Source organism: Ciconia boyciana, chromosome 2 (assembly GCF_034638445.1).
Source record: "Ciconia boyciana chromosome 2, ASM3463844v1, whole genome shotgun sequence".
Classification (NCBI taxonomy): domain Eukaryota; kingdom Metazoa; phylum Chordata; class Aves; order Ciconiiformes; family Ciconiidae; genus Ciconia; species Ciconia boyciana.
The window spans coordinates 95,404,415-95,432,320 of record NC_132935.1 but is presented as its reverse complement, the minus strand read 5'-3'; the positions used below and the strand labels follow the sequence as shown (position 1 = coordinate 95,432,320).

Genomic DNA, 27,906 nt, shown 5'->3' with positions numbered 1-27,906 from the left:
AAGACTTGTGATATGAATCCAGTGACAGGACATGGATCACTGGAAAAAAAGGCACGTTCATCCTATTTGGTCTTTGTTCTGTGATTATAACAAAATCTATACTAGTGGAGGCTCCAGACAGGCCCCATGTGATATATATGTGATACATATGAAAGTCGTCTTTAGCCTGTGTTAGAAATGGATACCTCCATAACTTTTACTGCAAAAAAAAAGTTTAGGCTCTCTGGCCTGTTCTGCCTCATGCTATTTTTAATCCTAAGATGAGAATGTTGGTGTCGGATACTTTCTACTTGCAGCTGTATATATTAGAAGCTAGAAGTGGGCTACAGTGTGCATTTAGAGATAAAATTACCACTAGAGGGTCTAGTGACTTCTTGAAAATAGTGAATTATAAAGAGGAATCGCATCAGAACCACCATGTGGGGATTATTTCATTCAGAATTGTTGTAGCATGCAAGCAGCTCACTTGGCTCAAATAGCTTTGGTAGTCTGTAGCTTTCATGAAATTTGTTTGTTGCTAATAATAATCTAAATAATTTTTCACGGTAAAATCAGCACAAGCAACAGTGACGTGATCTTCATTAGTCAGCTTTGCTGAAATAGTGTAATCTCCCTGTATGAGACAAACACAAAGCAAGAGATTAGCCCATCAGTAGTATATAACTACTTCTGTTTCTATGAGGGGGGGAGTCTTCCTAGAAAGAGAATAACAGTTTTCCCATCAAGTTCCTCCAAAACCTTTCCTGTCCAAATGCAATTCAGAACTGGTAAAAGACTTGCCTATATTTTCTGCCAGAATAATCTCATCGGGGATACCAATGCTGAAGGCAGAAGTTCAAAATTAAAACAGTGCAAGGGGAACAAAATGTTTGATGCATAAATTCCTTTCAAATCTGCATAACTTCTCATCTTTCTTATGAGCAAGCACAGTATGGCTGGTGCTGTTTAGTAACTGGAAGGGGAAGAGGCGCTCAGTTGTCTGGCACTTCTCTTCCTTGGATCTTGTTGATTAGTGTGTACACTGTTATTGATACTATTTTTATAAAAGGGAGCACCTTGGTTGATGTGTGTGTACAGATGACTCAATCGGTGATGAATTCCTATATAATAAAACAAGAGGTAGTTTAATTTCAAATTGTGTAGTTAAAACTACTAATAATCCAGGCTTTGGGGAGAACTTGTATCATTGCAGTGCAAAAAATCTCAGCCTTAAATAAGCCATGACATTTTTTTGTATTGGTCAAAACTGCTCTCTCCAGACACTTGGAGAAGCACTGGGCAGGGGAGGTGACAAGGCTCACTTAAGAGATTTGGAGGAAGAGGTGAATGAGATTTCATTCACTCTAGATTGCTGGCACTGCAGTATTTCTTTCAGTGTTTTTCTGGAGTGTGGAGGGGAGTAAAACTTGGGGTAGGAGAGCTTGGCAGCAGTGGCCTCCTGGCCTTGAATTTGCCCTGCTCAGAACTCTTCTGGTTGTGGAGTAGAAAGAGGCACAGCTAGCATGAGTCAGGCTTCTTGGCATTTGCCTTTTACCATGGGATTTCTAAAGCAATAACTAGCCTGTGTCCTCACAGAGAGGTTCAAGCTAAGCGTAACTTCCAAATTTAGAGAGGCCCAATGGAAACATGCTCATGAGAATACAGTCTTGTTGTAATTGCTGTGCAGACTGTGCAAATGTCCTTTGGGCTGCTCAGATGAGGCTGTTCTTTGTAATGAGCAGAAGATGATTGTCGCATGGAATAACTGTATTGCTGGCATGGAAGGATGGTGTTATTTAGCTGATTGATTAATTAAAAAAAAAAAAGGCTTCCTATTCCCTTTCTCACAAGCATGTTAATTCTCTAAAAGGTTATAGTTTCATTCATGGAAAGGGAGTTTATAATAACTCATTTGCATTGCTTGTTGGTGATTAGATTTTTTTTCCCTACTCCAGAATAACTTTTTACTCATGGGTCAAAATTCTTATTAAAAGAAGATTGTGAACAGTTTTAGAATATCTGGCTCCAAATCCAGCTAATTTTCCCAGAACTGGAGTTTTACTGGCCTGTGTGGATGTTTGTAGGGCTTCCTCTTGGTCTAAAGACCTATTATTCAGTTCGTCTAGAGCCTTTATTACAGAAGTGTTCTCGGTACGTTAGTAAAGCTGCTCCTGGAGCAGGATGCTGACTGACATGAGCTTGGGCACTCCAGTGTGAGAGAAAAAAAGGCATTGCTCAACACAGCATCTGTAGGTGTAGCCTTTAGGGAAGCAGGCTGGTAAGGGTGGGAGCCTGCATAAGGGGGTCCAGCTCCCTCTGTGAAAGCCTTGGAAAACAAAGGTTGTGGTTGCTGCTGTCCCCAAGGGAAGACAGAGACATACGAGATGGTAGCTGTTATGGAGGCCTCATCTCCCAAAAGCCAGCTATCCTTGTTATCACCTCTGCAGGTCTTGGCAAACCCAGCTCTCTGGGACTCATATCCTTGTTCTGAACCTGTTTTCTCCTTTTCCTGCACCTGGACCAATCCAGTGCTGAGCAGGCCCCAGACTACTTATTTGAGGCTGTGATATAGGTTTTGCATCTGCTGCTGAAGAACTGAGAGCTCATACTGTGCTTCTCTGTGAATAAATCTAAGGAGTGTTTGAGTGACCACCTGAATTGTGTGCTTTCACAGTGGTGACTGATCCTTTCTTCACTACATTGTCAAATGGGTGCCTTGATGATCCAGATCTTGCCTTCTCTCCTTCAATTCAGTCTTTTTGTGTACGTGGCTGAAAATTCTTTGTTATTTACTGGTCAAATATAGACTCATGTTGTGCCCGGTTAAGAGACTGTGGTGTGCTCAGCATTTGAGACACATCCTGCTTTGCAATGTTGTTTGGTTGACCTTTAAGAAGGAGACTTAGCTGAGTGTGGTGAAGGTTGATTGTAAAGAGCATCTGTAATGGGTGGCCAGGAAACTCAGAGCAATGCCTAGAGTACTGCCTGTTTTCTCACCTTTAAGAAATTATTTTCTTATTTTAAGGCTCCATAAGTCCAGAGAAAGTGTTCTTGGCCCAATAACTTGTACTTTCAGTTGCAACCTAGAAGACCTCTGTTTCTATATCTAACACCATATATGTACAGTGGAACACATACAGTTGTGATTAGTTACCTAATTTGCCTCTATAGTAAGTGAGGATGAATGAACTTCTCCAAATTGTTCAGCCCACTAAGGAGTGAGCTGAATTGCAGCCTTGGCCTCTTAGGAGTCCCTTGGACCTGCTTCTTTTCTTACCATTTTAATGGTAATAGAGGGGGAGCCTACTAAAGAACTGTAGAGCTTCATGACTTAGTGCTGGTAGAGAGGATCTGCTATCCTAAGAAAACCTCTCCATCTCTGGATAATGGTCATTCTCTAATGCCTTAAGCAAAGCCACTTAATTTCATATTGAAAAGGATTAGTCATGTAAACACTATCAGATCCAGTGTGCCAGCTGGGGAAACTTGGAATATGCTGATGCGATTGCTGGTAGTCCTCTGACCATACCTCATCCAGAAAGCCCTTCTGCTTGGGGCCACAGCTGTGACCAACTTACCTGTGGGATTTCTTTGATTCCCATTGTGACTGGTCCCTCATAGTAGAGGTGTTCTGAAAAGCGAAAATGGTGATGGGTGGTTAGACATGCAGCACATGAAGGAAACGAGCAGCTGATTGTAGATGCTTTTTATAATAGCACTTCGAAGTGCTCCAGTGACAAGTGTTATGGAACTGCAAAGTGCTCTATACAGTCTCGCAACAGCCCTCCTGAGAAATGTCAGGATGCATACCGCTATATGGGCAAAGCAGGGCAGAGCCTGGGCTCAAGGAGGACCTGCAGTCCCTGTCTGAGTGGAGGAGGGGTGCATGGCTTTGCACAACTGGGTGGGTGTTTCTATATCAGCATGCATCCTGCAAATGGGGAAACGAAAGGGGAGGGTGATTGCTAGACACAAGTCCTTTAGCATGATCTGTTAAACGTCTGCAGCTGCAATAGTTGAACTATACTCTTTTGGTAACTTTAAGAAAAAACAATCTGAGCTGAGTGTTTCTGTAGGTGTGGACTCTTGACTGCTTGCTGAACATGACCTTAAAGTAATAAGAATACGTCTATCTCTCTGCTGAGGGAGCATTCACCAAGAAGTTACATGATGTGCTAAAGCCATCACAAGTTGTGTTGGTGACTGGAATAGAGCCCAGGAGTCCCACCTTCCAATCCTCATCTCCCTAATTGCAAGGCACGCTTGCTCTTTGCTGTTGAAGAAAGGGCAACTTTGGCACTAATGGACAGAATTAGCAAGCTGTTCTGCAGTTCCTCCTACTTTTTCATAGTTTACTGGGCCAAACTGTGCAGACTTGACTGAAAATAAAATTTGTAGATGTTTTGGTATTTCAGAATTTCTTGCACAACTTGCCCTCCACAAGTCGTGGAAAAGTCTAAGAACTGTTTAAAGATTCTTTTGTAGGTGTCATGAAATATTCTTTACTTTGACAGTGACAGAGGAGTAAGTGCTTCATCATATTTATGAGTATGTGCTGGCATCTTGATGCTTGTCACTTTTAGAGAGTTGTTTTAGTCCAGGCTCACTGTGCTGGTTTAAACTGTTTCTTGTGAAAGGTTGGACAAAAGGCTTGTAACATGTTTATGTAGTATGGTCCATCCCACCATGCAGTAGGTATCTGACTTGGAAAGAGTCCACACAAGGTCTTCCCCATATGTGCTATGAAATGTTAGTCAATGCCTTGTAAAAAACTTGTATGAAAGAATCATGACTATAAGGTAAACTAGGAAAAGAGTAGGAGAAACCTGAGACAGCACCAATGTTCTACACTTTTGCATTAATGAGGAGTTTGTTAAATGTAATGCCCTGATGATCCTGGGAGGTTGGAGAAGATGCAGAACTTCTCAGTGTTGCTCTGAAAAACCTAATACCAAAACAGATAATAGAATAAGTATGTTTTGGCTTGTCACTCTCAAACTGATCAAGTATGCTGCAGCACTTGTACTGTACTCATTCCCATCTGTGTCCCTGGCTACTTCACCTGGACACCAAGAAGTCTTTTTCTTTTCAAAGAGTGGTCACCAGTGCTGCTTGCTTCTGTGCAGGAAGCAAGAGCCCTGGAGTCTGACACATCTCCGCTGCAGAGAGCGGTGACTCAAGAATTTTAAAAATACAGTACAGCCCACTCCTCAGTTCACAACTTTATTGGCGTCTAAATGGGAGTTGAAGGCACTGCAGACTGCATGATTTGGGTGATGAGTGGCTCCCCTGGGACTTGAGTTGTATGTGCGTTGATGTGTGCTAAGCCATATTGTGAGCTGCCCCCTCAGGGTGGTGTGGACCATGCAATGGCATGGCTTGTGGTTTGTGTGTCCTTTCATTTAGTAGAGAGCCTTGTTTGACTCTCTCTCCTTCAGTCAACTCTGAGCCTAGCAAATCTTGGATGGCAGCAGAGGAGAGTGGACAGGAAACTGGGCTGTGAACAATCACCCTTCTCCACAGGGATATGGAAACTCCTCTTGGATCATGTGGCTTGTTAGGGTCTCACCTAAGCTGTTGGAAAGCCATCCAGAATCTAAACATACAGATGAAGCATTCAAGCCTGCAAAGCCTGTATTTTAAAATGAAGTAGGAGTCATCGGGCCATAAATTTGCTTCTGAAATGAATGCTAATGCTAATCTCTCCTTCAGTGTAGGTAGGAGCTATTTCCCCCCGCCTTTTGCTGTGACAAAGTAATGACTACATCAGAGCTACATGAATGCAGTCTTAAGGTTCTGCCTCAGCCCTCTCTGAGAAGTTTTCCATGATTGCTCTCATTTGTGGTAGCTATGCCTTTGCTCGGTAATCAATGGAGTCACTCTCATGGGCTGTACTATCTTTTAGGGAGCCTCAAACTTTGGAGCTAGGTATTGTGTGTCCGGTTTGAGGTCCACGTTTACTGCTTTGTGCTTCAGCATTGCCATTATTTAGCTCTTTCTAACCAGGGATCTTGCAGTGGTTCACAGCCATTAATCATATGGAGCTACTGGAGAGAGTCCAGTGAAGGGCCACTGAGATGCTCAAGGGACTGGAACATCTCTCCAATGAGGCTGAGAGAGCTGGAACTGTTCAGCCTAGAGAACAGAAAGATTAGGGGAGAGCACATCAAATGTACAAATACCTGAAGGGAGCGTGGAAAGAGGACAGAGCCAGGCTCTTTCCAGTGGTGCCCAGTGACAGGACAAGAGGCAGTGGGCACAAACCAGACCACAAGAGGCTTCTCCTGAACATCAGGAAAGACTTTTTGGTTTTTTTTGTGAGGATGACTGAGCACTGGCAGAGGTTGTCCAGAGAGGTTGTGGAGTCTCTATCCTTGGATATATTCAAAAACCTCTCCTTGATATGGTTGTGGGCATCCTGCTCTAGGTAGCCCTGCTTGAGTAGGTGGGAGTTAGACTAAATGATTTTCAGAGGTCCCTTCCAACCTCGACCATTCTGTGGTTCTCTAACCAGGCCTCTAGAAAAGTCTTGTGACCTTCCTTGCCTCAACAATGAGGGGAAAAAGGACTATGCTGTTTTGAAAGTGTGTCCTGATAAGAAAGCAAGGGCAGCTTTAATTTTCAGCTAGTTGAGACCTGCCAGAAAATAATATGGATCCATAGATCTGCTGAATTTTGTCATTCATACTTCAGACTATGGCAACCTCCTCAGTGCCTATGCTAGCTGCATCGGGCTTTTCAAAATCCATTCAGTGTTCCTCTTGCCATGAGTATTTGTGCTATAATTCCAGAAGTGTAAACATCCTCCAAGGCTTTAAGGACTGTAGTTTATCACAGCATCCTTCATAGACTCATACATTTTTCTCCACATATTCATACGTTTCTGCATTCCTCCATTGAAAGAGGATGAACACATCTGCTACAGTAAGTGTAACCTGCAAACACTGAGCCTAGCTCATTGAAAGAATTCTGTGGTCTTTTTAGAACAAGCCCAGATGTAGTTGCAAAAATGTAAGAACATTGGGAAGAGCATAAATCACAAGTGCATTTTCCCAACTAAAAATTCCCCTATGTCTTTTATTGGTCAGCTGGTAAGTTATAGTATCTGTCAAGCATGCTGTCATCAGTGAGGTGCTTTCAGTCTGCCTTCCGTGTTCAGCCCTTTTTCTTAAAGACTTAACTGAAGGTGACTTCTGTAGAGCATTCTGGAAAACATTTCTAATGTATTGCTGATTCCAGGTGATGATATTGTATTTGTTGTAGTGGCTTTTCGCTATTGTTTCTACCAAAAAGTAACTTAGTCCTTTTCCCTGCCAGTGAGCAGTCCTCTAGCAGCTTCCAGTCTGAAGCAGAGCTTTCAAATATATAAGTAAGAACTTCCTGAGGATTACTTCAAGTTACTAGTTATCATTTATCGTGAAGATGCCTCTCATTCTTGACAAAACACCTATAACGAAATTCTCACTCCTCTTTCTCAAATCTTCCTTGCACTGAAAATCTTTAAACATTCTCACACTCTTGTACTATATAAAGGCCCTGTACATCTGCACCCACCTCTTCCTTTTTCTGTTTTAAATCTTTTTAGAACTTAAATGCTCCATGTTGGAGTTCTTCTAGGACACGATCTTGCACCCGTGCAACTGACACAACTTCTGCGAGTTTTAGGGATGCAGGAATGCTCTGAATAACTGCCAGCTATAGATGTATAGTTGAGTGAGAAAAATGTATATAAATACATAGCTGGGTGAGAAACATCCACTCTCTTTACTGGGGAGGAAAAAGTGAAATGGAGGGGCTAAGCAAGACAGCATTGTAGATCAGCCCAAAGACCTAAGTTTGTGGTGTGGCTGCGTTCTCAGAAACATGTACCTAAACTCTCGATGTGATACCCAGTTCTGTAACTCATGCCATGTTTTCTACTTTTACTCACAAATACTATTTCAGAAACTTGCTCACTGTGACACCTACTGAAAGAGGCAATAATGTAAAGAATGGAGGTCTGAAGCAAGGGAAGCTTTCTCTCTGGTTTGGTAGTGTGCACAAGGAATCGTGCAAGTTCTCCGATGGTGCCTTTATCAGTTGGGACTGAAAGAAAACTTGCGGACTTGCAGAGGATGCAACTATCTTTTGTCAGGAAGTTTTGTTTAAGCCTGCAAGTTCTGGTTGGCGTATTGCTAAATATTACCCTGGTAGGTCTTTTTCTCTTATTTTAGTGATTGTATTGGGAAATCTGTTAAATCTTATGTAACTATTTTATTTGGAGGAAATGGGGAATAACCAGCACTTCCTACTAAAAAAAAAAAAGGAAGAACTGAGTTCATGTTATGCCACAAAGATTTGGCAGTTTCTGTTATTATTGTTCTTAAATGGACAGTGGCCCATTTCCTTGCAACCTTTGAGCTAGCAACTTCGCAACAGTCATATAGCTCAAAGAAAAAGATCTTGGAGTTCTATTTAGGAGTCCCAGTGAGCAGTGCCAGATGTGATCTTTGCTTAACATAAATAGTAAATACTATATGATTATGATGAACATGAAATGTCCAGCTATATTAAGTCTCCTAAAGTATTTCCAGTCATGGCAAAACTGTAGCATTATAGGAGAGCAAAGGAGGGGAGAAAAAAAACCACCAAAACCACCACCAAACACACAAGACTATGCCACATCTGGCCTTTAGAAGTTACAAGGAAAAGATACTTATGCTCTGCTTGTCAGCACAAGTGAGTGGACTAACAAAACATGTATCAGAACTACATTCTGTCTCATTTTGGGAGAGGGAGGAACAGGCAATTTTTGGCCTCCTTGTGGAAGGCAAGCAAATTCTGTGTGGAACTATATTTAAACTCAGGTCAGGTCTGACCAGATGTTGGAAATGTTGCCCATAAACAGGGAAAAAGGGGCTCTGCATGAAAAGCTTCAGTTGAAAGGGCTATCTGCTCCTCTGCACCTTTGCTAGGCTGCATACTTGGCCATTCACAATGTTGTCCTTTCTGCATAGGTATTAGGTCAGGTTTACAGCAGTGCTAATATAGTTAATTATGTCTGTGCTGAATTGTCTCAAATTGGTCTTCAGCTCAATTCTGTGTCCTGAAACACAGGTTAGAATCAAATGTCAACTAATTAAGAAATACCACATTTTCAGTTTGAACCTTAGTCAGAGAAAGTTCACTTCTTTCCCACTGTGACTTAATTACTAAATAAAAACAGCTACTGAACAAGAGGGTGTGTATTAAAGTGTTTTGCAGTGGTCCTTGTGCTAATTTAGGGATGCTTCTAAATGAAGATATATAGTATTATTTAAACAACCAACTATGGTTTTATATCATAATGTACTCCAATTAGTAGAAACAATCACCTGTCAATTTAATATTGAGGAACTTGGAAATCCAGTGCTGTTTAACAGCTGCTTTGGTGACATGGACAGTGGGATTGAGTGCACCCTCAGCAAGTTTGCGGACAACACCAAGCTGTGTGGTGCAGTCGATGCACTGGACAGAAGGCATGCCATCCAGAGGGACCTTGACAGGCTTGAGAGGTGGGCCCATGCGAACCTCATGAAGTTAAACAAGGCCAAGTGCAAGGGTCCTGTGCATGGGTTGGGGGGCAATCCTGAGCACAAACACAGGCTGGGTGGAGAATGAATTGAGAGCAGCCCTGAGGAAAAGGACTTGGGGGTGTTGGTTGATGAGAAGCTCAACATGACCTGGCAATATGTGCTTGCAGCCCAGAAAGCCAACCGTATCCCGGGCTGCATCAAAAGAAGTGTGACCAGCAGATTGAGGGAGGTGACTCTCTCCCTCTACTCCACTCTGGTGAGACCCCACCTGGAGTACTGTGTTCAGCTCTAGGGCCCCTAACATAAGAAAGACATGGACCTGCTGGAGCGAGTCCAGAGGAGAGCCACAAAGATGATCAGAGGGCTGGAACACCTCTGCTATGAAGACAGGCTGAGAGAGCTGGGGTTGTTCAGCCTGCAGAGGAGGCTCTGGGGAGACCTTATAGCAGCCTTCCAGTACCTGAAGGGGGCCTACAAGAAAGCTGGAGAGGGACTTTTTACAAGGGCATGTAGTGATAGGACAAGGGGTAATGGCTTTAAACTGGAAGAGGGTAGACTTTTAGATTAGATGTAAGGAAGAAATTAATCACGATGAGGGTGGTGAGGCACTGCAACAGGCTGCCTGGAGAAGCTGTGGATGCCCCATCCCTGGAAGTGTTCAAGGCCAGGTTGCATGGGGGCTTTGAGCAACCCGGTCTAGTGGAAGGTGTCCCTGCCCATGGCAGGGGGGTTGGAATGAGGTGATCTTTAAGGTCCCTTCCAACCCAAACCATTCTATGAAACCCCAGGAGGCTTTGGCTTTGTGGCTTAATGTGTGAATAGCAGTTTGTGCTCAGCTGAGGACTGACTCTAATTCTCCTTAAGGTATTCTCTAAAGGATGTTATTTAGTACTTCATCAGAATAAGACAGTTTTTCAGTAGGTCTGTGGGTAGTTTTTTTTCCCCCCTTGTAATTCAATACACAATTGAAGAAACCTCTGAATTTAATTTTTTTTGTCTATCCGGCTTACAGGATTTACATAATTGGTTGCTCATGCAGCATTTCTCTATTATTCTTTGTTATAGTTCTATACTGCGTGAAATGTCTTGGTAATTTTCCAGGGGCTGTCTTAGCAGTAGTGCTGTGCATGGTCTTTAAACTCACAGCCCTTGCAGATGAATTATTGCAGCGTTATCAGGACAGGGACGCAAGTGAATGGAAGGAAAGCAGAGCTTCTGAAACTAACTGGTGCTCTAACAACTCTGAAACTTCCCTGTAGCTCTACCTGTTTATTTTCAAATCAGCCTAAAGAGATGATCATGATGTAAGAGGGATTTCAAAATAACTGTTTAAGATAAATGGATATTACAGTCCAGAGGCATGACCATAGTTCTTCTGGACATACCATGGCTACCTTTGCACTATCTGGTCTGGGTCATGACAGAAGGGACCTTGAGGTGCCCATACTCACCTGGAACCAAAGATGCCTGCTTTCTGGGGGCAGCTGATGCCACTTGTAAACCAACTAGTGCACATCTGCACCAGTTGGCAGTTTGACTGGCATAAACTGAAATCATCTGACTGCTGCATAGGCATGTGTTGAGCAGAAACAAGATGCAAACCATGGATGGTATCAAAATAGTATCTTGGTCCAAATATCCTTATTCAAGCATAATTCCTCTTAAAGTGAGTTAAGAACTGCCTTTAAGGACAGGAAGTGTTACTTGCTTAATAGTGAAGAACACGTTTAGAATGGCTTGTTTGTTTGCTCAGCCATTTCTTTTACAGAACTGGCCTTTATTTTTGTCATACTTTCTGCTCACATGACAGCCATGTGGCTATTAATAGGGCTTATGAACCTCTCTGCTGTTGGATGGGGTCACATTACCATGGTTATTTTTTTTTATGGACTTGAAATCCCATGTGTGTGCAATATTCTGTGATTAAAACAAAAGCAAACAAACAGGTTAGGGGAAAAAGCAGGCTCTGAAATTAAAATGTCTCTGTCCTACTCTGTTTCTGTCATCCATTAACATGCTGTTGAAGTAAACAGAACATTACAATGTATTGGTGCATTCAACAGCACAGCAGGTGCATCCTGCTTGGAGTATTCAGTAGCCATCAAACACGTAGAGTGCTACCTAAATTACCTCCTTTCTTCTTTCCACAGAAAATAAGCTTAGAATGACCCGGCTCGCAAAGTGTCTCTGAGTAGGTTAAGATGGTCTTCCCATTCATGATCAGGTCAAACTTGACGTACAGTTCCTTGATGCTGTGTCCTACACACAAAGCAGAAGGAGAGCTTAGAGAAAGTGCAAGGGTAAACAGGTTTATTACTTTATTTTTAAAAAGATTCCATTTTTTCTGCTGCTGTTTAAGCCATTGACTGTTTGCTCTTCACTGAACTCCTGATACATAGAAATCCATGCTTCAGGAACAGGTCTAAGTCCCTTAATGTATATAACAGGGGACATAATAGCATATATCTTTAGTGTTAAATAAACTATGCCCGTGACCATTGTCTGACTCTAAGGCCAACTGACACAGTAAATCTTGTGTCCGTACATCTAAACTTTCTTTCCTACTGTCCCTAGCAGAAGGACCATACCCAGTGGGCCCCCAGGAGCAGCCTGTAGCTGCTGCCTGGAAAACAGTAGTTGGCCTGAGCCAAACTTGTGCCAGGGACCAGCATAACAGGTTGGCAGTGCTAGGAGGTTGTCTGCTTGTGCCTGGCTTGCTAACACACCTACAGCCAGTGAGGCTACTGGATTTAGAGGGAAGTCCTGTACTCTGAGTTGTTGGAAAAGTATTTGCAGATGCCGGTAATGTGATTTTGCAGGCTTGTTTAACTTTGCAGCTACCTGAAAACTGGTGCTCCCCAGGCAAAAGGGCAGTATGTCTTACAGGAGGGAAAACTTTTGCATGCAGGGAAGCATTCCCAAGTGCTAAAAGACACTTGGCACACAAACCTATTTTCAGCACCACATACAGCAGTGCTCTCATATTTATGCTCTGGTAGTAGAGCTTCTAGGTGAGCTTGGGGCCAATAGGGTTGCAAGAAGGTGGCTTTCCTGTACAAGGATCGCAAGCCAAGCTATGGCTAATATTAATCTGTGCACCCAGCCCATTAGCTCAAATACAGTTCTACTTTTGACCTTTTATTGCTGATCAGTCAAGTGCTGGAGGGTATAATTTTAGCTAGCACAGGTGGTGAGCTGATGGTATGACTTGCCTCAGGCTAGCACTCCTGCAGTGCTCAGGATCCCCAGCACTCCTCAGCATGCTTCTCTGCATGGCAGGCAGGTGCCCCTACCTTACTCTGTGGGAGTCCCTTAGTTCAGTCTTCCACCTGCAAGGGACAGCCTTGGTGGTTTGGTAAGCACTGCTGGTGCTGACGCAAGGGTGTGGGTGCTGTAGCTGTCTCGTTCAACAAGACTCTCCCCAGAAGACTTAGCTGTGAAGACAAGTTCTAGAGTGGTCCCATGTTGGCTATCAATATGTACAGCTGAAGGGTAGGAGAGGAATAGGGGCTGAGGGCTGATATGACCTGCTTAGGGTGACACACAGTCTGAGGCAGAGCTGATAACAGAACTGACATTTCTGTAGCCCTGGACAGGTTTTGAAATTTCTCAGAAATGAAGCCCATTCATATTTTATAGGAGGCTATTACCATTGCTTACTTAATACCAGCACTCACACATGAATTACCTGTTTACAGCATGAGAAAATAGCAATTCACTTACTTAGGACCATTGCAGCTCTGATGTTAAAAGTGTGGGTTGTGATATCAGAACAACGGTCAATGCTGAAAGCAAAATCTTGCTGGGGATCTGTGTGGAGACAGAAAGCAGTGGGTAACAAGCTCTATTTTTAATGAGATACTGACTGTATAGAAGAAAACAATAAAATACAGAAGTGTTATAAAAACTAGATTACATATTCCTTAGAAATTCTCCAAGATGTGCACAAAGCTCCCATACCCCATGTTTAATAGCTACTTCTGTCCTTCCTGCCACTTCAATCTGAAGCACATTCAGATGATAGCCTATATGTGGCCTAAACCCTACTGTGTGGGAAAACAAGCCAAGTTCAGGGAAAGCAAGTTCCCCACAGTGGTGGGTAGTCAATGCTCATTCAACAGAGAAGTCTTAGCACAGCTGCTCTTCCCAGGCTCTGCACGTTGCCATTCCTTCCTCAGCACTGATGAGCAATTGGTTATGATGATGGTTTTTTAATTCATTTGTATTGCAAGATGGCTTGGTGAGGCTGTCTGGGAAACTGAATCCTGAAGTGGGATGAAAAGTCCAAAAATGAAAATAAAACTGTGTAACTGATGTCCTGCAGTATTTCATGTTGGGTTCACCCTGATGTGCTATTTCTAACCCAGAAAGTATTCTACATTTCTCCCTTTCTGGGAGACTAGCAGAGCTGGGGTCAAAGGGAGACCTACAGCTAATGACTGACATGAACATGGCTCTTAACACCAGTTCCTGTAGTACCCCTTTCTCTGCATCAAGCTCCAAAACTCTTGTACAAACATAATTGCTTCCCCCCCCACTTCCACCTTCTTCCTTGCTAGCCTCCATGAGACTGTGCTATGCCTGAAGGCTTGCCAACGTGTCACTCTCTGGTGACAGCCGGCAGCAGCAGCTGACAGCTCAGCTGCCGCAGCCAACAGCATGTGCAAGTGTTTTCCAGAGCCATGGCTGGAGGTGAAAGATGTGGCCAGTTTGGCAGCATATCACCTTGAGCCTCAAGGCTTGCTTTAGTATAGTTTTGTCCCTCAGGGTAGGTTTCCAGCCAGCCTGTGCATCCAACTTCCTCCTCTGTAGAAACCAGAGAAGCGACTGTGGCATGTGCAGAAGCAGCCGTAGGCTCCCCAGTTTACATAGAGCTGCTGGTGACAAAATATAGGCTTGGGAATTGAATTCTGTTTCCAAGTTATTGTTGCTTGAGGTAATCTTCTTGATGAATTGAAAATAATGGGTTGGGAGAGTTTTCCTTTGATGCTGTGGTGAAACTTGAGTCATGAGTGTCCTCTGTGAGGCTGAGCTAGCATCTCCATAGTCCGACCCTATTTTTGCAGCAGTGCTCAGCAGCTGGCAGGGAGCAAGCCTGGGTGACCAAAGCCTGATTGCTTAGAGGGGAGCATGAAATGAATGGAGGAGCTGGGGGCTCTAACTAAGCCAGGCTTTGCAAGCACACTGATTGTCAGTGTGGTCCAAAAGGAGCTCCAGAGTCCTAAGTTCTGGTAAATTAAAATAACTGTTTAAAGAAGGGAAATGGGAGTCACTGGTATTTCCCACAGCTCTGTGTCCCTGTGATTTTGTCCTCCACATCACTAAAGCAGTCTCTGCAGTTGCATGATCTGCTTGGGACAAAAAGTTTGTGCCTGGAGTTGTTTATCGGCTCAAGTGTGACAAGAGTCAGAAGGTTGTCTTTCCTCCTTTTCCATATGCCTGTCAGTTCTTGCTTTTGTTATTGCAGCTTCAGAAGCTGTTGCAATCGGGTAGGAGAGCAGTTTCCTGCTCCAGCCGGAAAACGTGTCAAACTTCTCTTTTCTCCGGGACCGTTAGGCCTGCTTCCCCTCTGTTCTCTACCACCTCTCGAGGCTTGATTTCTGCTTTCCTCTGAACTTCTGCAAGAGCCCCTCTCGTTTCTGTTTTGTGTGTGGTGTGATGATAAGGTTCAGGAAGCAGCTGCTCAGATTCAGAGCAACTTGAGCATTGATGCCTACAAACAGTGCTGGTTGTCAAATGACTAAAATTGTCAGCTCCGTAATTTCCAGAGGGAGCTATGGTCAAAAATGGCACTGCAACATATACGGTGCTTTTCTCTTTTCAGAGAGACTAGGCTGTGCTTTAGTCAACAAATTAAATCATGGTATTAGGGCTAGAAGTTGATTTTTCTTTTTTTTTTTAGTTCAAAATTTATCATCAATAACTCTTTGGATGGAAAGGGGATCACAAAACCAAGCTTCTCTGGAAAGCAGGGGTTTCCTTACAGTGAACCTGACCTCAGGGTTGTTTTAGTTTGGATGTCTCATGTCTGTCTGGTTTTTTTTCCTGAGTTGAGCTCTTTTGCCAGATGACATATTTCATGGTGCACTGTAGCCATGGGTGTCTTCTACTGCACCGCTAGTGATGCAGCATAGGACTCTGGTGTATCCAGAGAAGTGTTGTCTGGTCCCCAGAGAGGAAGAGAGCGTGGAAGCACTCACATGAGAAATTCCAGTGAAATTTGTGAATTAGAGCACTTGGATTTTGTGTTGTGACTCGGTTGCTGAGAAACAAACTTTTCCACTGGCAAAAGAAACCCCAGTTAATTTTCTGACCATCTCTCTGTCGAAATTCAGGCTATGACTTTACAATCCAAAATCTTAAATATTGTGGTGTACATGGGGGTCTCCTGCTGAAATCAATTGAAAGGATGGCTGTGGTGCTAGGGAGCCTGGATTCCAAAACATGTAGGCAGAAAGGTTGCTGCTAAAAAGAAATTAAAGAAAATAGTGATTTTTAACCATTTGATAAGTGAAGACATCTGTAAATTCAGCTGTGCACTATGAACTAAGATAGCGTGCCATGCCCCTCTTTCTTTAAATGTTGAGGAGTCCCTCGTGTGGCAAAGGCAACTCGAGGCAATTGCCATTTTTGTGTTTCATCTCGGATGCACAACTGTGAGTCACTGTGTGTGTCTCATGGAGGTTTAATACTTATTCTTCCTTGTTTGCCTCAATCTGAAGTGAGCCGGTTAGACTGAAAAAAATACATGTTATGTCTTTCACATGTGCAGAGCAATAACATTTACCGTTAAATCTCTAAAATACGTGGGGCTGCCCTTCAGCCTTCCACTTCCCTGCAACATTTCATAGTGCACAGTACTGTATGTTCCCAGACTTCCCTCCACCCACTCCCTTCAATCTGCTCCCTCTTCCATAATTAAAGCTAGAAACTCTTCAACTGGTTGCAGAGTTTTGCTTTTCCAGTTCAGCTTTGATATACTACCAACACTTAAAATGTTTCTGGAAATTTTGCAAACACGTTGAGGTTTATCAGTGAAAATCTGCTCATTGGGGGGAAAAAGGGCATTTTTTGTGTCTCTGTGTTTCTGTGAGAAAGGCTTGGGCTGCAACATATTTGCAGCTAGAATGAAGGTGCCCGGGAGCAGGATTTTGACTGAAGTTTCTCTCTAGATAGTTCTAAATCTTTCAGGCAACTGCTTTGAGAAAGAGGCAAGTCTTTTGGCTTTTGTAAACAATCAATGCACTGTTAAGATCTCTTGGCCCTGTTATTTGAACTTGATGCTGTAGCTAATGCTGAGCTCTCAACTGTATCTAGCACTGAATGTACAGCTCTTGCTGACGATTGGCTTCCGTAGTACAATCTTGCTTTGAGAGAGGTAAATTTGGGATGTACCTGGCATCTTGCCACTGACCACATTTTCTGTGGCATAGTGCCAGCTGACCCCATGCATCCCACCTCCCATTTCACCCTTACCCAAGTACCCTAGTGGACGCTTATTTCTGTATTGGCTCGGTATGTGGTTTTCCTTGCATACGATCTGTAGTGGCACCACAGCGCATGATTTCAGCCTGGCTTACTAGTGAGAGGTGCGCACAGCGATGAAAATTTGGCTGGGTTTTTCTAGAAGACTGAACAGACGTGTAGTACAGCCTAGAAGCTCAGATGAGTTCCTCACTTTTTCCTCCTAGAGTTTCTTTTCCTGCTCTTGTTCTTGGCAGAAGGTTCATAGGTAAATTAGCTCAGGCATATTTACAGTGGTGGATCTATGTGACCCTCCTGGCTGCAAGCCTTGTACCTTTGATGGAGATTATTACCCCAGTAACAGGGACAACAGATGGGAACATGCTTTCATGCCTCAGTTACCGCAGTTGTGGGGCCACCAGCTCACACTCCTGCTGAACACGGGTGTGCACCAAGCCACAGGGCTGTGAGCTGGGGCTGCCCTTACACCCCACGGGTCTGTTCAGCCTCCTGTGCTCTGGGAAGTGATCTCTGGCAAGGAAGATGAAGCAGACTGCTGGGAATGATAATGTGCTAACCCACTATGGCTATGTCCCTCAGAGCCTGAGCTGCTAGATGACTAACTGGGCATCACAGAAACTGCATGGCCGGATGGGAAGCACCTCTTATAGGAATGTTGCTGGGCTGGTGTACAACAGCTTCTGTCTTTTATTCTTTTCTCTCCCTCCCCCCATCTTGTTAACTATCCTTTACTGGCTTTACTCTCATCTGAATCTGCTCTAAAATCACATTGTTTCCATATAAGCATGAAAATCAGTGGTACAAGTGAATAGGAGCAGCAAGCAGGCAAGCTTTACTTGTAAGAGTCCACATCTGCAAGTCTTGCAGTGGTGAGAAGACTCTCCAAATTGGTAAGCTTTGGGAGTTTCAAAATAACACTTTTTAGGAGCAGATAGGCCACATAATTGAATGGAATGACATAGCTGCACTTGACTAGAGTCATACAAGGACACACTGGTGCTAGAGGAGCTGGAAATTAGCACAAGGAAGAAACACTTAGTAATTACCCAACACTCCTCACCTTCAAAGCTCTTAATAAAATTAAATCATTAGTCCTTATAACATTCAAGGTGATGAAAGGAGAGGGAAAGAATGAGGAACTGTTTGGGATCTCAGACTTTATGTATTCACTCAACATTTTCCCTTTAATGTCTATTTAAATGAATTAACCTGAATGCTCAAGGTTATATTTGACACTGGAATCTACTTACAAGGTACTGAGGAAGAAGCATCAGCTGAATTACTGGCTCTCCAGTTATGCATCTAGATTTCCCTGAGCACCTTCAGTTTAATGAGCTTCCCTTCGGGCCTGCCTTCCCTGCATGCCACTGCCATGTCCAGACATGGCTGGGAGAGGCAGAGTGACCTTCTGTTCAGAGGGGAGCAGAACAAATTGTGAGACTCATGTTGGCCGTGGCTAGTTTATCATGAGGGTGCTTAATCCCAAAATGCTCACCTCAAACATGACCAGCTCTAGGCTTTTGCCTAGTTTGGACAGGCACTCGGGCCTCCTTTGCAGAAGTCATGGTATGTTTTATCTCCTATTCCTTTCTGGCTTGCTTAGGCAACATGGAGGTGAAGGAATAGGGAAGATTACAGTTCATGTATACTTAATGTCCTGCATGTACAGACTGTGGGAATTCCCCTTTGCAAATAGCACTATCAACTTGTGGTCTCTGAAGTCTGCTTAAACCTGAAGCTCTTGGAGATGGCTGGTGGAGTGAATAACTGCTTCCTTTATAATAAAACTTACACAGCTGTAGAGGGAAGCCTGAAGATTTGGTCTTAGTATAATCTATAAGCTAAAAAAAACCCAGAACACCAGCAAGAGAAACTTAAAATACCGTTTAAAAAAAAGTGTTTATGCAATATTTAAATGATTTCCACTCCTATCTCAAGAATACTGAACGTTGGTAATGCAAAGAGCAATCATATACAGTTTGGTTAGATTAAGGCACAGGCATTACTGGCCTGTGTTTGTGGCCCTAATTTTGGAGCAAGGCGATTCCAGAGTCTTACAAAATTAGTTTAAATAAGGGACTAAGACATTGTCTCTTACTATTTCAAATAAAACTTATTGTTAAGTATAACTGATGTCCAAGTGTGCAAATATTCCAAAATAGTAACTCAGAAGGCTGGTAGCTTCTCCAGACGTGTTGCTGGGACGCTGACTGCAATAGTAGCAGCATTTGGGGTGTGAGGAACAGATGTGGGATGGGGGGCTCAGCCGGTGAGCAAAGGGCTTGAAGTGTGGCAGATGGAGAAGAGAGGAAGAGATTTGCCCGGTTCCAAGCTGAGGTCGCCCAGATGCCACCTGTGTCCATGGAACTGCTGGTGGCCTGGGTGAGGAGCTGTGTGGTGGTGTGACGGGCTGGAGGGAAGCCCTGGCAAAGACAACAGGTGTGAGGGGCTCTGCAGCTGAAGGGCTGTGTTTGGGGATGGGGGTGTCACCAGCATGCATAAAGCAGCCTTGCCAAAGACTTGACCTGAGTGTCCCTGCCTTTTCCTGCCCAAACCACCTTTCTTTGACAGCAGGCTTGTTAGAGATGTTTGCCAGGGCTCAAGGGGAGGCCCAGTGTCTGAAGGTTCATGGAGACTTTTCTTCCTTTTGCCAGCAGTGGTATTTGGAAAGGGGGGTTTCTGTGCTTTGTGTGGTATGACAAAGCTTTGTCTAAGCCTGTTTGAGAAGACAAAACTGAAAGATGCCAGCTTTGAGAGACAGCACATACAGATCTGTGTGTGTTTTTGATAATCCTGATTTGTCCTAGTTAGCCTGAGAGAGAAAGGGAGGCAGGGCAGTCTTCAGCTACAGCAGTGTAACGAGAAAATGCTGCATTAATTTGGGCCCAGCAGGGAATGTATTAGAGAGAGAAAGTCTTTGTTCTTCTAGTAAGAAAACACCATGCACTGCATGAGTAAGATGCATACAGTAACTGCCTGTATTCCTAATCAGATCTGTCTCTTCTCTCTTCATGTGTGGGGTTTTTTTTTTAATCGTTCTTTATACTGCTCTACTTGGGACAGAGATCTCTGGACTTCAGTGCTTGCTGGTATGACTGGGGATTCACAACAGACTTGCAGACTTGTGTCAGAAATAGAACCAAACATTACTAGAAACTGCCCTGCTGTTAGACACATGCCATGCTCTGGGATAGCAGGCTTTACCGCTGATTATACAGAACAGTAATCAGCAGCATATAAATGGGCTAAATGTTCCCATTTTCCCAGGATGGGTTGAAATCCACCGCAGGAGTGTGGCAGTAAGCTATAATTGGAATGGCATGCTTCCTCTGCTGAGGAAACTAGCTGGGTTCCTGCCTGCCCGATCACGGCTGGATCATTTGACAGGAGCCATCTATCTTCAGGTGAAGAGGAAACTGGTGCATTGAATTAATTTCTCGTAGCTTTCAAGAGCCTAGCTTTTGGCAACTGGAAGCTCTCCTGAGTCTAAAAGCAGCATCTGGGACAGATCAGAGGTTTTGGATTTGGTACGTGGTGGTTCTGTATAGGGTATTTAGGTATCTCGTCCCTCGTGGCCACTGTTCCTCCCTAGTTTTAGGTTGCCATAAGCCTCCTCGAAGTTGGTGCAGTGACACCAATACCCAATAATGCTGAAGTCCTTTCTGCATTTTTCTGAGGTGTGTTAATTTTTCTTAGATTATTCTGGATATTTTTACTGATGGTTGTTAAACTGCTGCGAGAATCTGATCTCCTGCCTCTCTTTTCTTTGGTAAACTGTAAGCATTGTAGGGCCCAGAGCTATTTTGAGGCCTTGATGACAGCTCTACATGAGATGGTGTGGCAATGTCAAGAAAGCCTAGCAATGCTTCATATGCTTACACAGAAAGCTTTACATTGGAGCAGTTATGAGCAACTGTGGCTTGTTCTTGCTCCTGACTTGATGCAGTGAATGTGCCTTTTGATAATTTCTACTTTATGTAATACAGGAAGCTAATCTCAAATTTTCATCAAACGGTTAACATAGCTGTGGCTCACCTGTTTAGTATATTAGACTGCTCCCTCTATAGAGGCTCAAATTTAGCATGCAGTAACAAATGACAGTTCTGCCTTGCCCACAGTACTTCTTGACTGTAATGCAATATACAATTTCCTAGGTATGTCTTTCCTACTTGTTTCCAAAGGGGAGAACACCTTTTTCTATGGCTTGCCTTGTGGGCTGTTACCCCTCCTGCTTGCGATGGCTTAGTGACTCAGTGGCTACAACCGAAGACAAGGCAAAAGTCAATAGGTGGAAAAGGTGTCTACTAGTTTAGATTTAGCAGCTGGACATAAGCAGGAGGGGCTGTCACATAAACAACCCTCTTTTGCAGTCCATGATGCAGGACCTTCATTGATTTGGTGAAGAAATGGATGCTGTGAGGAAACCTCTGAGAACTAAATTAGACGGGAAAATTTAAAGCATGGTGGGAAAGGTTCAGCTGAGGTTAATTCTCTCCACTACTAGTCTCAGTGAAAGCATTAATATTGATTTTGCTAAATGGTTCAAAGTCTACATGCTGAACCTAATGTTTTTGCCAGAGTACCTTGGAGGTATGAAATTGTCTCCTGTTCCTCCTTACCATTTACATTTTAAAACTTTCTAAATACTCTCCCCTCTCTGAAAGAAGAGGTAAAATTTAAATCAGAACCACCTTAAGAGGTCACATAGGAAAATAAAGTTTTAATCCTCTCTAATGAAGTGGAGAATGAAACAGATAAGGTAGTTTTAATTCATGGAGGGACCAAAACTTTTTAAAAGAAGATTTGCATGTGCACTCATATCTATGCTACCTTGATTCTGATGATAGCTTCCATTTGTTAGGATCTGGTGCCAGAAATATGCATGTCAACATCTGGCCTTCCCCCTGGAATAAGCAAGCTATACCAGATGAGTATAGCAGCAAGGCTACGACACTAAGATGGCTTGGACAGAGCAAACAAACAAACAAAATGTTTTCAAGTGAAATTCTTAAGTTCTTTGATTGTTTGCCCATTAGCACTCTGTGCAACAAAAGATCAGAGGGGAGTTGGTGTCGTGTGGCTTTAAATAATTTAGAAGCAGAAGCAATTGCTGGAGACTGCTTGAGGGAAATAAATAAATAAGTCCAAGAGAAGCATCTGGCTCAATCTGTCTGCCAAAAAAGCAAAGAATAATGGAAAAAGAACCTTCTTCTACCAAGTGTCTAGAAGAACATTTGCCCTGAAGATGCATGAGGTGAGAATTTTTTGCAGATTTTTCTTTGCCAGCTGAAGCTATTGGATTACTTATATCCTTTAACTAAAGGATGTAAGTGTGTGGCCAGGGAGGAAAAAGGAGTAGTAACATTGGTTGACACAGAAAATGGAAAGTGATGTGCTGTAAAATTAGTGCTACAATGATGACAGTTTAGCAGGTTTGTTTACAAGTTGGTATTGCTGATTGAGCAGGGATGAGTGTTACAGGTCTATTTTTAAAAGATGATTTTAAGAGAAATAGTGTATTTGATCTCTCAGTATGTAGCAGAAAGGATATGATGGGCTGAGTGTGAGGGGGACCCTAGTAAAACTGAAACTATTCAGCACGGACAGACAACTCATCAGAAAATTGTAATCTAACCACTCTTATCAGTCTCCACTTTTTCTTTTTCTGTTTTTTTTAAGCACCGAAAAGTTCCCTCAAAGCAGAGTTTAACAGGAGGGTGTCTACACTGCGCTATCTGAACAGAGCAGGTTCTACACCAGAATAACTCTGTTGACTTCAAGGGGCCATTTTAATGGGGATCCAAATCTGAGCTCACAAGTTTAAAGAAAAGACATTCAATTGAGAGTCTCTCTATCTGTAAATGCAATCCCGTGCAAGCTTGTACTGAAGTGGGCAGTGCTGCTCTCTCCTACTGTACCAATGTAGGGCAGGAAAAAGCTTTATAGAAAAGACCCTGCTTGAAGTGTGACATAGAGCTATAAGAGCAGTCATGGAGCTCAGTGGACATAAGTTCAGTCTGACTTTGTTCTGTTTAGGAAGAGGCATTGGCATGTAAAAATCATTCTCTAGATGCCCATAGGGCCCTGCTTCTTTTTCTAGCAGAAGACATTAATTAAAGCAAAGGGTTACCCATATCCCTAAATATGTTCTATTGTTTTAAAATCTGTAGATATGCAGACCTAAAACTTGTAAAGAAGGGTGCAACCAGTTTCATATTTAGGTTCTGGAGGTTGAAATGAATACTGATTGATTGCTTCTTCTCCTGAAACTTCAGCTAATGGCTATTAACCTTGCTTCAGATGAAAAAATAAGAAAAAGCAAAGTCAAACATGAATTGGGAAATGTGTTTGTCTGCGATGGTAAAAAATCCCATGTGGTCTGAACAGTGTTTTATAAAGCCTAGGGAATATCTCTCAAGATGTCTTCAAATCTACTACTTTGACTCTCCTGAAGATCGCCCTGAAATTCCCTGTTATTTACTTCTGTGTAGAGAAGACAAAGTCCTTAATGGTTGATGCTCTCCAGACCCTTTCTAAGAACCTTCTGCCTTACCAGTTCTGCACTATCAAGAAATCTACAGTTTGGGGCAGCAGGCAGCTCTGAAATCTCCCAGGTCCTAAAACGTAGAGCTTTATTAATCACCGAGCATACTGGTCTGGGTCTGCTGGTCAAAACAGAACCAGGCATTCTGAAATACTGATTTGTTGACGTAGGCCCAACTAACATTTCAAGAAGGAGATGTAAAAATAGTTGGAAAATGTTTTTCATGTGTCTGCAGCAGCAATTACCTGCTTTACCCTATGAAGAGGGCCCCATTTGAACACTACATTGTAAGAATGTTTTCATGGCTAATTAAGACCATTAGGCTTACATGAATGCTCTGGAAGCAGGTGCTGGTAGACGTGTTAGAGTTGTATTTTGTAGTCTCTTGCTGCATTGCACTTTGCACTTTGAGGTGTGTGACTGACACTCAAATAGCACTGGAATCTGCTCAGGGCACTTTGCTATCATTGCCTTCCCACCTTTCCCTTCCCAGACAATTGCCTTTTAAAATGTAGCTGGAAAGATCAAAAGCGTTATTACTGTAAAAATCACTGTGAAATTAAAAGGGATAGGAATCAGCCATTTGTGTAGCAGGTTCTTTTCATGTCTCTGCATAGACTTGCCAATTACGGTTCTCTCTTCTCAGTCAGAGATGTTAACCTGTGCTGCTTTTATCTCAGGATCCCTGCCCAGGTTTCTAAAGTGATTTGTGGTCATTTGAGATCTTCCTTCATTTTTGTCACTTGTTCCTGGGAGGAAGGGTGGCACTGATGGGAAATGTCTTGCTATTTATAGACTGTCTCAGTGTTATGTCTCCTGTGGTTATATAGAGGAAGCGGCATGCTGTCTATTTACTTTACTTTTAGACCACCTGTCTCTCAGCCTGAGTTTCTTGCTATGGACTTGCTGCTGAGAATTTTTGTCCGATTTCTTTAAAACAACTTTTTTACAAGTGCATGATATTGATCAATGGCATCTTGTCCAGCCCTTTCTTTTGATGCATCCCTGGGGGTCCTGGTTACTGAACATTTAGTCTGACGTGGCTGGGTGGGAATGGGGATCCTTTTAAAGAATCCAGAGCATGGAGTGAGGCTGGGGGCTTGATGCTTGCCTATATCTTACACATTATAGCAGTGGGATGCAGGTAGAGCAAGTGCTTGCAACAGGGACTGGGACTTGCTCCTGGGTACAGGAGATTGCTATGCTTTCTCTGTCTGTCTTCAGTTATCCACCTAATCTTCTCTGCTACATTTATCACAGTTATATTAGCTCATATTTTTGGCTTTAGTCAGATTTTTACTGCATTATAGGAGAGGATCTGATAAACTGCAAAGTAAAAATGAACACTTAGCTCCTTTTTAAATGCTCAGACTGAACTCTATTAATCTGTTGATAGGGGGCATTCAGCTCCAGAAATAAAGTTGTGAAGTACTTGGCTAAAATCCTCTCAACTTCCTTAAATTTTACTTGATTCAACCCTGATTTGCTGATAACATCCTAGAGTTTATAGTAACAATAACAGAGGTGAAATCCTGACCCTCTTGAAGCCAACAGGGAATCCTTTACCCAAGATTTCATACTAGATGCCTCACTGTGTCCCAAAAATTTGTCGTCCTCTGGCATCTTCAGTGGAGCAGGAATACCATGGGGATTTCTCAGACTGGAGGGACATGCGGGGCAGTCTTCCCCTGAAATAGCTAAGGAGTATGGGTGGTTGCCTGGCACTGACTCTGTGCTTGCTGACATTACAAAGCTGTCACGAGAAGGTTTGTTGGGAAAGGGTCCTGTCAAACCTAAGCACTAGCATGTCTGTTCCCTCCTGGGTGAGAACAATTGGCGGGACGCAGCTAAAGAACGAAGCTATGTTCTGCCCATCTAGTTGTGGTTTACAGTGAAATGAAGTGGGGACAAAGCTTCCCCTCTCCTGAAAGGGTGATCGGCACCTTTGGCACCGTTGTGAGCTTGCCAGTAAGCTCAGAAAGACCAGTGCCTTCTCTGAAGGGAATGTAGACTAGTGTATTCAGATTTATTCTCCCCACCTGTAGGTTTTTGGGCTCAGCCCAAAACACCTTATATTTTTCTGCTTTACGCAAGCTACCAGAGTATGAGCTGGGTCAGCAGAGATGCAGATGGTGCATCCTGGTCTGATGCTACAGGTGTGGTAGCCTCTGGAAAAATGCAGGGCAGAACATTGTGACAGCAGCTGTGAGTGTTACCACAACTGAATCTGCCAGAGCTGTAAGGGAGCGAGGAATCAGGCTTCAAACAAGGTATCTGATTTAATTCTTGCATTGTTTCCATGTCTGTGTAATCTCCTTATCTCCCATAGCTGTGCCCGGGAGAACAAAAAACCACTCTCAGTGTTGGGACCTGACCCGTATGATCTCTGGCTTGTGCTTCTGAAGCTGTGAATTCCTCCTGAATGAATGTACCTCTTACCTTTCTGTACGTGGCACCCAAAATAAGTGATACATGAGCTCTAAACAAATGCATTTTGTTAGCTAGGCCAGCAGTGTGCATAGTAAGAAGCAATGCCCGACTGACACGTGCCCAGCAGACAAATTTCATCATCATTTGAATTGATTCAAACTGTAGCCTGTGCCTCTGTGTCAAGGCATCTCATGCTAACTGAGACCTGTTGAGGGAACAGAATTAACTTATACAATGAATTCTTACTAAAATAAAGGTAATACCAAAGCTTGTATTCAATATCTAATTAAATGTTTTCCTAATGCAGTATACCCATTTATAATATGTGAAGCCTGACTTTAGTCTCCTGGGAGCAGGCCAGTAAAGAATAGCATTACAAATATTTATTTGCTTCTCTTGTCCCTCACTGGCTTTATTTTAATGGGTGTGCAAAACCACATGAAAGCTATAGGGGAGAAAAAGCCCCCCGGGAAACCCTTTGTATCAGGATGAATTGGAAAAACAAACTCTAGGGTGCTCATTTGCCATGAATCGCTTTTCACATCACGTGCGGAAAATGAATGAGGCGTCTGTGAATCTAATTCCCTTTGTCCCAGTTGTAAAGCAGATCAGCGCAATAGGAGAGGCACAAGGCCAGCAAAGCAAGAGGTGGAAAGCAGACACCGTTCCATGAATTCATTTTCAGCCATTCCAGTGCTGCTTGCTCCTTTTCTTCCCTACAGATTTAAAGAACAAACCAACCCTGATGGTCCCTGGGAAATGCCTCTGTTAAGTGCTGCTGCTGAAGTCTCGCTAAGCACAGTGGCAGAGGTGGAGAACACGCATCCTTTCCACTGTCACGCTGGGTCCCTTGTCACTCCAAGTGGGAGGACAGAAAGCACATCACCACAGCCTCGCTGCACATTAAGAAAACAGCAGATCAGTGCATTGAAGAGTCTGTGTCACCCCAGGGGTAAAAAAGATAAAGATCTAGGGTCTTCCTCTTTTTTTTTTTAACCTAACTTCAAGATAAAAATCCTAGTCATCTCTTTCATGCTGAACTGGATTTTTGACAGCTGTTTATTATTTTGAATTTGGCTACGTTATTTCCTCTTTATCTTCTATCTAAATACAGTTAGATTTGTGTGTGTGTCAACAAGAACAGCTATATTTGAAAGACTAAAAATATTCTATCTGCAAAACCCGGTGCTGACTTGGGAGTATAACTCTTCCATTCTTTGCCTGGCTTATAAGCCTCTCTCACTCATAAGAACAACTTTGTTGCCCAGCTAAAAGGAAAATGGAAATTTTAAAAATCTCACCACAGCTTTTGTAATATAATTCCAAGTTGTCCTCTTTGCAGACTGTGTGCGTAGGCCATTCTGTGCTGGCATTGATGTAAAGCAGGACTAAGATGAGAACAAGAACATTTGATGCCTTCATGGTGGTGGTGGTAGTTCGCAGGATTACTTCTCTGTCTCTTGCTAACCCTCTGTGGAGGGAGGTGTTCCTTCCTTTCTCCAAGGCAGACCGGAATTGCTACATTCGTGCCTGCAGAAGGGTTAAGTGAGCCAATGCAGCCTTAGCTTACCACAATGTGGTATAAACAAGAGGCTAATCGGAATTGGAGAGTGCTATTTCCATGTGCTTAGACTTCTGCTTTCTGCTTCATGTTAGTTTAAACTAATGACAAATGAGCTAATCACACCTACTCACTGCATGGCGTAGCCCTGCCTTGGTGCCTGCTGGAACAATGCAAGGAACTGTTTAGTTTTTTCTCTTGCTGCCAGCTTTTTCTCTTGAAGTCAAAGCATTTGGGTCAAGACTTCAGACAGGCTTATTTAGTCCTTCTGACTGCAAAACATTGCAATCCAAATCACCCCATCTTAATCACACAAAGTCAGACCAAATTTTGCAAGGCAGACAGTTTGGTTT

General features: G+C 43.1%; 1 protein-coding gene across 1 annotated transcript; it reads right to left on the bottom strand.

Annotated features, from left to right (window-relative positions):
- Positions 1–27,480, bottom strand: LY86 (lymphocyte antigen 86). Its single transcript, XM_072851375.1, has 5 exons — positions 27,294–27,480; positions 13,257–13,343; positions 11,664–11,792; positions 3,558–3,610; positions 1–613 (listed from the first exon to the last, which is right to left on the bottom strand). The coding sequence occupies exons 1-5, from the start codon at positions 27,412–27,414 to the stop codon at positions 518–520; spliced, it is 486 nt and encodes a 161-aa protein (XP_072707476.1). The 5' UTR covers positions 27,415–27,480; the 3' UTR covers positions 1–517.
- Positions 27,481–27,906: the final 426 nt, after the last annotated feature.

Bases quoted from the DNA above. Each gene is read 5' to 3' on its own strand.
- LY86 (XM_072851375.1), bottom strand. From the start codon at position 27,414: ATGAAGGCATCAAATGTTCTTGTTCTCATCTTAGTCCTGCTTTACATC. The intron at 13,344-27,293 runs GTGAGATTTTTA...GTCTCCACACAG, and splicing joins ATTATATTACAAAAGCTGTG to ATCCCCAGCAAGATTTTGCT. The intron at 614-3,557 runs GTAAGTTGGTCA...TGTCTCATACAG, and splicing joins GAATCAAAGAAATCCCACAG to GGAGATTACACTATTTCAGC.